This window comes from Dasypus novemcinctus, chromosome 8, assembly GCF_030445035.2.
Source record: "Dasypus novemcinctus isolate mDasNov1 chromosome 8, mDasNov1.1.hap2, whole genome shotgun sequence".
Lineage (NCBI taxonomy): Eukaryota > Metazoa > Chordata > Mammalia > Cingulata > Dasypodidae > Dasypus > Dasypus novemcinctus.
In genome coordinates, this window is record NC_080680.1 from 89,822,838 (window position 1) to 89,836,565 (window position 13,728).

The window sequence follows — 13,728 nt, forward strand, 5'->3', positions numbered from 1 at the left end:
CAACCCAGGCTTCACATACATTTACAGCTCCAGTTTGCATCACCTGGTTTAAAAAGCCTCAAGCTAGAAATTTAGTTTAAAGGTGCCTGGCAAAAGCAAATACAAATCCTCTTAACAGAAAGGCAACTCATCCTAGGCCTCATATTACTCTTCAAACACAACAAACAGCAGCAACAAGAACAACAAATTGCACACAATCAGGTAACCAAGCATACAAAGAAACATGGTGCACCATAAGCAGAAAAATCAAACAAGGGTTACAGATCCACGAAAAACACTTCACTTATTGGAATTATCAGTCACAGGTGACAATGGCTCCTGGCTTAGCTTCTATTGGCAGCCTCAGTCTGGAGATGGGTGACTTCGGGGAAGGCTGTTTCCAAGTTTTGGAAGCAAATTTCACTGGGAGTTCTTTCTTCTGTGTGGGTAAGCTGACATCATTCTGGACAAGAAGTAAGTGGGTTCCTATTATGGGGTCCAACCTAAGATGAGACTGCCTCCCTTTGCTGTCATGGTACCATGTCTGGGTGAATGAATATGCTAACTTAAGACCAAAGGTGAAGATAAACAAGAACTTCCAGAATGCTGTGGCTTTCAAGTTAAAGCCATAGCCCTTTGTCAAGCTTTACAAGCTAGTCAGGATGGCAAAGCTGGTGATGCAGCAGTAGTTAGAATAACAATAACCAATTGTTACTATAGCTATTACTTATCACTTATTGAATGCTTACTCTATGCCAGTGAGAGTACTAATAGTTTCAAAAGCTTAGCTCACTGAATTCTCACAATAATCCTGAGATGGTTTCCATTTTACAGATGAAGAAACTTAGTCTTAGAATGGCTGGGTTTGTTGCCCAAGGTCACCCAACTAGAAGGTGGGGAAGATAGAACTTGAACCCAGGCTTGTCTGACTCCAAAGCTGGGGGTTGCTGAGGTATGATGACAAGTTACCCCTCAAAGATGAAGCAAAGAAGAAAAACACTGGGGCATTCATACCCCACTCTGCAGTTTTGGGGTGGCAGACCCCAAGAGATAGAGTGGGTAGTGGCAGTTTTAAAAGGAATGAAAGTCATGGGAGTCCCTGTGGCCTCAAGCAAGGAACACCAGAGAGCCTAGAAAGAGGGCTTGGAGCAGTAGACGGTAATGGCCTCCTTTCATAGTGTTTTCTCTGAATAAAAATCACATCTAAAGTCATAATTTTCACATCTCCCTTGTGGACCTTGATACTGCTTATGCAATTTATGACAGTGCCAAAGGTGAAGAGATAGGATTCCAGGGGTCATTCCAGGGTGTTGGGGCCGTGATTTTTTCTTTGGTTCCATTGCTGGCAGAACATCTTCATGGTTTTATTATAAATCTTTTAAAGGATATGTGCCATCCTATTAATAGCGCCTTCCATACAAAGAATAATGTACATCTTCACATCTTCTACTAGCAAAGCTCTGAAGCTCTATTTACCCCTTTCCAAGCTCCTTTTAGGCAAGTTCACTCCTATATCACATGTGCTACAATCATTTTTTTGGAGACAGTATGGGAACTAGGGAGACTTTCTTACCTCATCTGAAGAGCCATTTTCCACTCTGAACCTTCCAGCTCTTTGAATGGCTCCATCAGCATCACTGGAAATAAGCTAGGGAAAAAAGAGCGCTCAGTTAGGTAGTTGGGTCACCATTCGAAATGCTTCTACTGTCTGTCTATATCCATCCTATAGTCTACACTCAGTCTTTAAGAGCTCAAGAGTAAGGAACATTAAACCCATAAGAATGTAGAAGAAAAGCATCAAATCTAAATTTGCCAATCAAAATGGCAGAGTGAGATGCTTCAGGGGTTCCTCTCCCCGTCAGAAGCTCTGAACAACCAGCAAGACCTAGCATAAACATCTTTCTGGTCTGCAGAAAGGCTGAGGCTGAATAAAGAAAAAGACTACTTAAAAGTGGTTAAAATTGGTGTTTCTGGGTATCTGGAGGGAGTAGGAATATGTTAGACTTCTCTGTAGGGGAGCTGTATTGCTTTTGTAATTGTCCTATAAGTTTGAAAGTACTTCAAAAGAAAAGGCTAAAAAAATCTAAATTTGAATATATTCCATTACTGAAAAATATTAAAGTGATGTTTTCTGGAACAATGACCTTAATACATATCACATGTGGACAAGTAGTAGGTAGCTGACAGATGGTACAACAGAAAGCCAAGACTCAAGTTCAGCCTGCTTCACAGAAAAGGCTAAAGAACAATTAATGGCTGGCATGAACATAAGGCTGTAATAACATCAGAGAAATCTCTGTGGTTCATTGAGTTTTAAACAGTTTCCAAAAGCATCAGTTGGTCCCTTCCAAGGCAGACAGTCTATATTTTCACTCTGGTACTGAGATGCTTGCAAACAGTGTTCATGGGCTCAATGCTTGAAAGAGATGAGTGAAAAGGAGACCAGGGCTTGGTACACAGGTCCTAAAATTACTGACTAAGGATTTGACTTACTTTCTCCTGCCAGATTTCTCAATAGCAACCTGGGAAAATGACATCTCTTTTTTTTAAACCTTTTAGGTCTGCCCACAATTTACAGCAAATATTTACTACCAATTTCCATATCCTGGACTCATTTGAATGCATGTGCCCAGAGGGGCACTTTTCATCGCTCTAACTCAAGGCTTACCCAGTAAAATAGATACTCATTTTCTTAAGAAAAATTATCTGGCCCATGGGATCTAAGCCCCTTCTCAATTAGAGGTGGAGTGGGCATCACCATCCCAGAATCCTCAGGATTGGGGAATGAAAGATGGACTAGAGTAGACTTACTGGTATTCTAGTATAGACTTATTGTGATTCTAGCAATGGAAGAACTTATATCATTGATGTGGAGGGGAGGGGCAGGGAAAAACAGGTATAATATGGGGACATTTTTGGGACTTGGGAATTGTCCTGAATGACACTGCAACGAGAGATACAGGCCATTATATATCTTGTTCTAACTTACAAAATAGTGTAGGAGAGAATGTAAACTATAATCCATGCTTAATGGCAATGCTCCAAAATGTGTTCACCAATTGTAACAAATATACCACACTTATGAAGGATCTTGCTAATGTGGGAAAATGTGGGAGAGGTTGGGAGTAGGGCATATGGGAATTCCCTTATTTTTTATGGAACATTTATGTAATCTATGTATCTTTTTAAAAAAATAAAAAACTATATTAAAAAGAAAAATGATCTAATATTTTCATTCGTGTTCAAGAGATATGAAGGCATGAAAATAAATGGAAAAATTTCAGAGAAAATTCCACCAATTTTCCCAAGAAAAATTATTTAAAAATATTGATAATTTTTTTCATGATGAATATAAAAATACCAGTGTCAGATATTTATTGAGTGCCATGAACTCTTCTTCCCTTTACATAAATTATCTCATTTAATTCTCATAATAACAACATAAGGTAGGAACTATTATTATTCTCATTTACAATTGATGAAACTGAGGCACAGAAAAGTAAAATTACTAGCTAAAGTAAAATTACATGATAGAGGTGCGATATGAACATAGGGAATCAGACTCCAAACTACTACCCTACCTAATTATCTTCTATGGAATGTCATTGATAAGTTCCAGTTTTTATACAGCAAATTATTTTCAAAAACAAAAAACAGTTAACAGCAATATTCTAATATTCTTGCATCAATGTCAATGGAGATACTGTGTTAATAATAGGGGAGGGTATGGAAAAAATATACCAAATGTACCCTATAGACCATAATTAGTGGAAAAAGTCCAATGATGTTCTCTCATAATCTGTAACAAATGTTTCACAGCAATGTAAGGTGTTGGTAGCCCTTTTATGGGAATTCTGTGTTTTATGGGAATTATGCACATTATGCATGACTTTTTTGTCAGTTCACAACTTACACAACAAAAAATAATGTGTATATATATATCATACTGTATCAACAATAATAAAAGTTAAATAAATTTGAAAAAAATCAAAGAATAAAGGTCACTAGAAGTTAGAATGAGCATAGAGAATGGGGACCTGAGGCTTAATTTGTGCAGGATTTGTAATAAGGTTGATTGTAAATGTTTGGAAATGGATAGAGGTGATGACAGCTCATTATAGTGAATATAATTAGAGGCACTAATATATGGGTATGATAGTGGTAGAAAGGGAAAACTTAGGGTCATGTATGTCATTAGAAGGAAAGCTAAAGGACAAAACACATAGTGAACCTTCTTGTGGACAATAAGTGTGGTTAATAGTATAAATATAAGAATGGTTCTTCATGAATCAGAACACAAGTATGTTAATAGTACAAGATGTTAATAATAGGGTAGTGTTTGGGCAAAAATACACCTAAAGCAAACTATGGACTGTAGGGAAGAGTAATATATTATTTTTTTTCCATCAATTAAAAAAAATTATGCTGATTGAAAGAAACCAGACACAAAGTACTACACATTGTTTGACTCCATCCATACAAAATATATATATAAATAAATCTATAGAGACAGAATTAGATTAGTGGTTATGTAGGGGAAGGATAGAGGGATTGGGAGGTGACTGCTAAAGGATGTGGGGGGCTTCCTTTTGGAGTAAAGAAAATGCTCTACTATTGATTGCAGTGATGAATACACAACTCTGCGGTTATACCAAAAGTCACTGAATGTACACTTTAGATGACTGTATGGTATGTGAATATATCTCAATTAAATTTCTGTGAACTTTCTATACATGCCTCTTCTGTCACTTTTACTGGACCGGTGGTTGGCGCTGGGGATGGTGTATACTCAGGAGACCTGAATCTCTGGACTGTCCATGTGACAGCCAGGCCTTGAGCCTCAGCAGACTTCAGCTCCTACCCTCTGGTTTATTGGGCTTATCCTGCCAGTGAAGAGGGAGGTGAAGAAGGTCAACCACCACACCAGGGAGGCAAGGGTGCCTACAATTGCAAGTAGGAGAATTGCATCCACCACCCATGTGGAATATAAGCCCCCTCTCGATATAGAGGTGGAGTGGACATACCATCCCATGGTCCACAGGATGGAGGAATAGAATATGGATTAGAGTGGACTTACTGATATTCTACTATGGAACTATTGTGATTAATAATGGAATAATGGAATAATAATGGTAGCATTGATATGGAGAAAGTGGCCATGGTAGCTGCTGAGGGTAGGGAGAGGGAAGAAGAGATATAAAGTGGGGGCATTTTCAGGACTTGGAGTTGTCCTGGGTGGTAGGTACTGCAGGGACAGATGCTGGACATTGTATGTGCTGCCATGGCTCACTGGGTGGACTGGGGGAGAGTATAAACTACAATGTAAACCATTATCCATGTGGTGCAGCAGTGCTCCAAAATGTATTCACCAAATGCATTGAATGTCCCATGATGATGAAAGAGGTTGTTGATGTGGGAGGAGTGGGGCAAGGTGGAGGTGGGGGGTATGTGGGGACCTCTTATATTTTTTGAATATACCATTTAAAAAATAAATAAAGAGAGAGGAAAAAAAAACAAATCAAAAGTTTTTATGTATATGTTTATCCATGTATACCATCAGGTTATTGTCTATAAGCTGTGGATGAGCAAAGTGGACTTAGGTCTCTTAGGGTCACTGACATTTTCACAGGCAAAGTTTAGAAGATTCAGTGTCAGCATCTTCTTTGCTCATGGGCTTTTCTACTCACTGTCTATTAATATAAAGGGAATTGCAAAGTCAAGTCAAGTGATATTGGTATAGGCAGCCTCAAGAACTTCTGGAGAAGCACTCTGGGGTCATATCTGGACTTAGCAAGAAAAGAGCACTACAGTCAACATAGGTATATAAAAAGAGAGCAGATGGCACACATGCCCCTTACTTGCGACCCCTAAATTAGAGGTTGGAGGATATAGTCCTAAGTATAGCTAGTCTTATCTAGGACTCAAAAGCCTGGGAGAAGTGCTGAGAGTCATTTACCAACTCACTGACTCATTCATATTATAAATATAAATTAAATGTCTACCACTATATTCCAGATACTACTGCAATAATGTCCTTTTCCCTTTGAGACTGGAACAAGAAACTTATTGCTTCTATTACTTAAAAGGTTCAAGGCAGAAGAAAGGAAGAACATGTTTAATAACATGCTGGTTATAGAAGGAATTGAGCTCCCTCTGAATATAAGATCTTGAAATCTACAAAGAAGCTGAACTCATACCTCAAGCTAACATATTTGACTACCTCGCCTTTACCAGCTCAACTACCACCATCTTCATCCAAGCCTGCATCATTTCTCACCTAGATGAAGGACTGCAACTGCCTTCTGACTGGTTTATATACTCATCCACCATTTTTCCTCTCCAAATCACACTTCACGCTGAACCTCAGGTGAAGGTGGCAAACTGCAAACCTGAATATGTTCTTCAATCCCACCTCTATCCCAGCACCCCCACTCCTTTCCAACACATGGCATCCATGCATGATGCTCCTGTGTTTGGAATGTCCTCTCTTACCTTCCCTTAAAGGACTCCTACTCGTCCTCCAGTTTCACAACAGTTCCCACTGTTCCCGTGCCCTCACTTCCTCAGAAAATTACCCCAATATAAGTTCTTGGGAGCACTCAACAGAGTTGTGATTCACATTTCCTTGTGTGATTACTTGACTAATGACTGTCTTTCCTCATGTGCTCCATCTACTCCCCAATGATAAAGTCTATAAAGACAAGGACTATGTTTGCTTAGCACACTGCCTGATATAGTAGACATTCGCTAAATAGTTAGTAAACAAACAAATATGTGAATGAATGAATGCCAAATACTTACTGAAATGACTAAAGGAATATAAAAATGGAGGTAAGTTATATGCCAGCCCTGGAAACCAGAGAATGTTCTTTACTCATACGAGAAATTTCAAGGAAGTTCTACTAGGTCCATTATGAAAGAAAGACCAAAGTGAAGAACAGATTGAAAAACCTGAATCACCTTGTGCGAGGAAAAGGCATCATGAGTAATAATCAAATCTGGTAGGTTCAAACTAATATTCCTAAGCTCATACTGTTAGGGTATGAGGTGAGATAAGGGTGGGTGCTGGGCAGAAGGGTGGGGGGAGGAGAGCCTACCAGTCACACTTGGAAAGTAATTCAGTGGGAAGTGGACTTGGCCCAGTGGTTAGGGCGTCCGTCTGTCTACCACATGGGAGGTCCACGGTTCAAGCCCCGGGCCTCCTTGATCCGTGTGGAGCTGGCCCATGCGTGCAAGGAGGGCTGTACCATGTGAGGGTGTCCCCCGTGTAGCCCCACGCGCAAGGAGTACTCCCCGTAAGGAGAGCCGCCCAGCGCAAAAGAAAGTGCAGCCTGCCCAGGAATGGCGCCACACACATGGAGAGCTGATACAACAAGATGATGCAACAAAAAGAAACACAGACTCCCATGCCACTGACAACAAGCAGAAGCGGACAAAGAAGAACACGCAGCAAATGGACACAGAGAACAGACAACTGAGGCGGGGGGGGGGGGGGGGGTGGGGAAGGGGAGAGAAACAAATAAAAATAAATCTTAAAAAAAAAAAGAAAGTAATTCAGCACTGGCATGCAGAATGGAGCCTCAGTGCTCTCCTGCTCCTGCCCTCAGCTTTGCACCTGGCTTGGGTGGCTTGCTAAACAAAGTAAAGTGTGCTGTGATGGCCGGTGTCTGATGAGGACCGATACACCAGCTGATGTGAAAGGAGCCAGTGTCCCAGTTAACTCAGATGAAAAAAACTAACATGGCAGAAAGAAAAAAAAAATCCTTTTTACACAGCAGTGAAGCAAATTGCCAGAGAGCTGTCTCTTATCAGTAGTTTTCTTTTTCTTAATCCTCCCAATCCTCTAATCTAGCCAATTAAAACTACAGAAAATCTAAATTCTTCCCTTCATTAGAAGATTTACCTTTGGAATCAGACAAACTCTTCCAGAAGTCCTCTAAATGACCACAACTGCGCAACTTAGAAGCTCTCTCCCCCAACTCATCCAGCGTCATAGTTTCAGCTGTCACCAAAATCCATTCTCACTATCTTCCACAGTAAGAGAAGTGTAGCTGAACACATGACTAGACTACACGTCCCTCAAGGTGTCCATCTGACTAAACTCCTCCACTTGAAGGTAAGCCAAAATCACAGGTGGCACCCGGGCCTTTAGGAGAGGGGAGGTGCCTCTTCCATGCACTTTCTGTTACCACTGGCTAGAATCCTATGACTAGAAAGACCTAGGAAGCCCGTATTGAAGACAGCAGCGTCATCATGAGCCTGGGTCTCCGAATGACTGTGTTGAGCAAAGCTACCTGCAGACCTAAAACACCTAGCTGGATATAAGAAAGAAATAAACTTATTATTTTTAAGCTACTGCATTTTGAGGTTCTAATCTAATTATTACAACCCATAAAGAAGAACAAAGAAAAAAAAATCACTGACCCAATAACAAGTTCATGATTTAAAATGTGGAAACTGATCTAAGGTATTAAAACAAATGTTCTATGAAAGAGATTTACTGAAAAATCACAAGAAAATTTTGGAAAAATCTCTAATTATTGTAATTTTAGAGGATACTGGATTTATGAAAATGAAATAATCTGTGTGATAAGGAAAAGTGCTTTCAGATAAAAAGCATGGTTTCTGAATTTTGAAATGCAGTGACCACAGTAAATGAAAAACTAGACACTTGGTAAGAAAATGCCCCCAAAGAGTAAATCAGAATATCAGTTTGAGATAAATAGAGAAAAGTTATTATCAAAAACACAGAAAACAAATCTGGTGGAAAGTGTGAGTAATAATGGACTGGAGTGTTATTAAGATGGTCTTTGGGAGAAGAACCCAGGAATAACCAAGTTATAGCCTACATAAACTTAACTCCTCTCTGCAAAGTTCCCTACTAGAGAAGAAGACCAAAAGTAGGGAAGAACTCCTTTTTTAAAAGGTGGATTGACTGAGGTTTGGGAACAAAATAGATAGCAAGGGAGTCTAAGATCTTACCACTCCAAAGTCAGCAGAGAGGAGAGAGTTAGTCAAGTTTCCTTTCACAAAGGAGCAGATCTGGCCCTGTTTTCAAACAAGGGATGTGTGTTCTGACCTTTAAAAATAGAGCTCTGGGAGTGGATGTGGCTCAAGTGGTTGAGCACCTGCCTCCCACACGGGAGGTCCAGGTTTTGTTTCCTGGTGCCTCCTGAAAAAACAAAAACAAACAACAAGCAAAACAAACAAAAAAACCAACTCAGGGAAGCCGATGTGGCTCAGTGGTTGAGTGCCCACCTACAAGATCCAAGGTTAAATCCCCAGACCATGGTACTTCAAAAAGAAAAGAGAAAAAAAAAAATATGTATAGCTTTGCCTACCAGTTCAGTGACCAGTAAGATGTTTTTGAATCTCATAAGTCCAGATCTGCTTTCCTGAAGAATGGTGTGAGAGAGGGGGGTAAAATGAGGAAGGGGATAAAGGGAAGTCTGATACTCCTCCTAGAAGTCAATGGGGAGAATAGGGTAGCACTCACATTAAGTATGAACAGGCTACATTCTTCTATTAAAAGAAAAAAGACTCAAGGATAGGTAACATAAATGAAATCCAACTAGAAGCAAGAGACACATATTAAATACAATAAAAAATATCATTAAAAAAGACAGAATGAAAAATATTCTTGGTAAACTAAAAAAAGAAAATAAAATGGTAAAGGCAATAATAAAATCAGAAAGTAGAACTTAGGAGAAAAAATCAAATTAAAAAAATTATCTTACATGGACAAATATAACTATCCCTGCAAAATATAATAATTATATAAACATTTACACAATGGGAAATAACATGCAACTATTATAAAAACTAGTAAAATTAAAAGGAGGAATTTATAAAATTACAATTATACTGGGACATTTTAATATATTTTTCTCTGATAGATCAAGGCAGAGAAAGAAACCCTAATTGTGGCAATGACTACAGCCCATGGCCAGCAGGAAGCAGTTACAGAAAAGAGATCATCTCCCTTCAGCACCCCTTTTAAATTAAAGGTGTAAACTCTTCAAGGGTAAAATAAAATTAATAGATGGATCTGGAACCTGACTGGAAATCCACGTGAGCGCCGGTGGCTGCAAGATAACTGCAAGAGGTCCCCACCCCAGGATTCTGCTGTCCAGAATAAAAACTTCTAAACTTTAAAAAAAAAAAAAAAAAAAAAAAGGAACCCTAATTGTGAATATTTTCTAGTTATTTTTCTTTTTTAAAAGATTTATTTATTTATTTATTCAATCCCCCCCCCCCCCCCCCCCCCCCGCGTTTGTCTGTTCTCTGTGTCTATTTGCTGCTTCTTGTTTCTTTGTCCGCTTCTGTTGTCGTCAGCGGCACGGGAAGTGTGGGCGGCGCCATTCCTGGGCAGGCTGCACTTTCTTTCGTGCTGGGCTGCTCTCCTTACAGGTGCACTGCGGTCACCCCTCGGGCTGAAGTGTGGTTTGCTGGCCTGGCGGGGGGGGCAGCCGCGGTAGCTGCCCCCATAATAGGGTGGCTGGTCGGACTCACCGCCACCCCGGAAGGGAGCTCAGCATGGGCACAGAGTGCCCTCGGGTCTCCCCTTCTCGGCAGCCATGCTTCCACGGCCGCCCCTCCTCCCGGATAGTGCCACACGATGCCTTATAAGGCAACACCCTTCTTCTTCTTTCTCCCTGCGCAGGCGCAGGGCGGAAGATTCCAGTCTGCCTTTTCCCCTCCCCCCGACAGCAGCAACAGCCAGGCGCAAGGCGGGAAACTCAAGTCTGCCCTCTACCCCAGCAACAGCAGCCACCAATCCCTAAACCCTGCCACTTCCCCCAGCAACAGCAACAGCCAATCCCTAACCACCACCCCTCCCCCTTCCAGTACCGCCCACTGACCTTTCTCCAGCAACCAATCAGAACAGGGCGTGGCTTCGACCAATCAGCCTTCCCCAGCCCCTATAAAACTGTTGCCTCTCCCTCAATAAAGTTGGACTTGTGTGTTTACCTTGTCTCCGTGGTAGTTCTTCTGCCGTGCGCCCTCCAGTCCTGAGAGCCCCCGACAAGGGCCTGGCCTCCCTTGTCCCCAGTTCGTCGTCTGCTTCTCCGGGCGACCCCTTCGTCGCCTGCTTCTCTGGGTGACCCCTTCGTCGCCGGCTTTGCCGGGCGACCCCGTCAGCTGAACCACGCAACCCCTGTGAGACCGACCCCTCGTCCCAAGTGGGACCGACCCCTCGTCCTAAGCTGGACCGACCCCTCGTCCGCAGCCAGACCCCACCTCTACCGACCGAGCAAGCCACCGCAGTGCACTCCTTGCGCGTGGGGCTCCCCTATGTGGGGGACACCCCTGCGTGGCACGGCACTCCTTGCACGCATCAGCACTGCACATGGGCCAGCTCCACACAGCTCAAGGAGGCCCGGGGTTTGAACTGCGGACCTCCCATGTGGTAGACGGACGCCCTAACCACTGGGCCAAGTCCGTTTCCCTAGTTATTTTTCTATTTCATTAAAGTTTTTGATATTTGATTGTTCTATATAGTATTCTTTTATGCTTTTTAGAATTTCTTTCTTACTAGCAGGGATATTTTCCTTATCATCATTAAGTATATTTGTGTTGGCTCTTTGCCCTTATTTTTTTTTAAATACTGGGGATTGAACCCAGGACCTTGCATGTGGGAAGCCAGTGCTCAACTACTGCGCCACATCAGCTTCCCTGAGTTGTTTTTTTCATTTGTTTTGCTTGTTGCTTGTTTTTGTTTTTTCAGGAGGCACCGGGAATGTACCTCCCATGTGGGAGGCAGGAGCTCAACTGCCTGAGCCACATCTGCTCCCATTCTTTGCCTTTTCTTTTCTTTTCTTTCTTTCTTTACTTATTTATTTATTTTTAAAGAGACTTTAGATTACATAAATGTTACATAAAAAATATAAGGGATTCCCATATGCCCCCTCCTTCCCCCTCCCACACTTTCCCACATTAACAACATTCTTCATTAGTGTGGTACATTTGTTACAATTGATGAACACATATTGAAGCATTGCCACAAACTGTTGATTATAGTTTACATTATAGTTTACACTCTGTCCTATGCAACTTTGAAAGTTTCACAAAATATGTAATGGCCTGTATCCATCACTGCAATGTCACGCAGGACAATTCCAATGTCCTGAAAATCCCCCCATATAACATTAATTTTTCCCTCTCCCTCTCCTCAGAATCTCTGGTGGCCACTGCCTCCACATCAATGATAAAAGTTCTTACACTGCTAGAATAACAATAAGTCTACAGTAGTATAATAATGGTATAGTAGTATAATAGTATGTCTACTTTAGTCTATTGTTCACTCCCCAATCTTGAGGACTCTGGGATGGTGATGCCCACTCTGCCTCTAATTGAGAGGGGGCTTAAATCCCATAGGGCAGATAGATTGAACTATCGTGCTTGCAGTTTTCTTTGCCTTTTAAAATCAGATTGCTGGCGATCTCTTGGATATGTTTATCAATTCTAATTGTCTTTCTAATCCTGTAATTTCTTCTGTGATTTTTATTGATTCTTTCCCCCTGCTTTCCTTGAGTTTATTTCATTGTTCTTTTTTGTATCATCTGGAAGTTATGTTTAGTTCATTCTTTTTCTTCTTTCTTGTTTAATAATATAATAAAAGCAGTTAAGAATATTAACTTTGCTGTAAATATAAACTCTGTGTTTAATATGTTTTCTTCTCATTATTGTGTCTTGTTTTTTTTTAGGTACAGGGGCCCAGGGATTGAACCTAGGAACTCATATGTGTGAAGCCAGCGCTCAACCACTGAACCACATCGGCTCCTCTGAGTTGGTTTTTTCATTTGTTTTGCTTGTTTTTGTTTTTTCTAGGAGGCACTGAGAATCAAATCCAGGACCTCCCATGTGGGAGGCAGGTGCTCAATGGCTTGAGCCACATCTGCTCCCCTCTTCTCATTATTGTTGATGTCTGAATAGTGTCCAATTTTAGTTTCCTATTTTACTAGGAGCTTTTTTTCAGATCCGTATTGTTAAATTTTCAATATTTTTATCCCTTTGACATGAACATCTTATTTCGTTGCATTATGATTAAAAATAGTTTACACAGTTTTAATTTTATAGAATTCAATTATGCTTTCTTTCAGTCTAAAATCAGATATGTTTTTAAAGACTAACAGATATTTTTAAAAGGTATGTATTCTCTGTATGTACCTTGTTAAATTCAGTATATGTCTATTCAATCAATGCTAGGATTTCCTGTGATCTCTGTTTAGCCTGTATTGTATACTTGACATTCAAATATATAAATCACAAAAACTATATTCTAACCTAGAAAAAGCATCACAAAATGTTTATGTAAAGTACATCTTGAAAGCTAAGATGTATACTGCCCCCCATTTCCTTTCTTTAAAATGAATTATAAATGTGGAGTCTAACTGATCAGGTTCAAATCTCAGTTCCATACTTATTAGCTGTATGACTTTGAGCAAATCATTTAAAATTTCCTTTCTAAACCTTAGTTCCTTATCTTTAATGTTCATACCTGTTTCTAGGCTTAGGGAGAGGATTCAATAATATAATGCATGCAAAGAGCCTAGAATAGTGCCTGAACAGAGTAAGTGCTCAATAACTGCTAGCTCTGATTATTATGATTGTTAGTATAATCAAACCATTTAAATTCTGCATTTAAATTCCTGGAAGCCCGGTTTAAACAAACATTATCGAGAACCCATTTTACAGGCACTGTACCAACTGCTGAACTTATAAAGATAAATGAGACATGCTCCCTGC

At 40.5% G+C, this 13,728-nt stretch overlaps 1 protein-coding gene across 8 annotated transcripts in view; it reads right to left on the reverse strand.

Moving 5' to 3' along the window:
* The window catches only part of GARNL3 (GTPase activating Rap/RanGAP domain like 3), a 215,880-nt gene that overhangs the window by 103,998 nt on the left and 98,154 nt on the right, over nt 1–13,728 (reverse strand). For all 8 annotated transcript variants that reach the window (XM_071216986.1, XM_058302888.1, XM_058302887.2 and 5 more), the window contains one exon: nt 1,553–1,627. In XM_071216986.1, the coding sequence (XP_071073087.1) occupies nt 1,553–1,627 (75 nt within the window). The remainder of the gene's footprint in view (nt 1–1,552; nt 1,628–13,728) is intronic.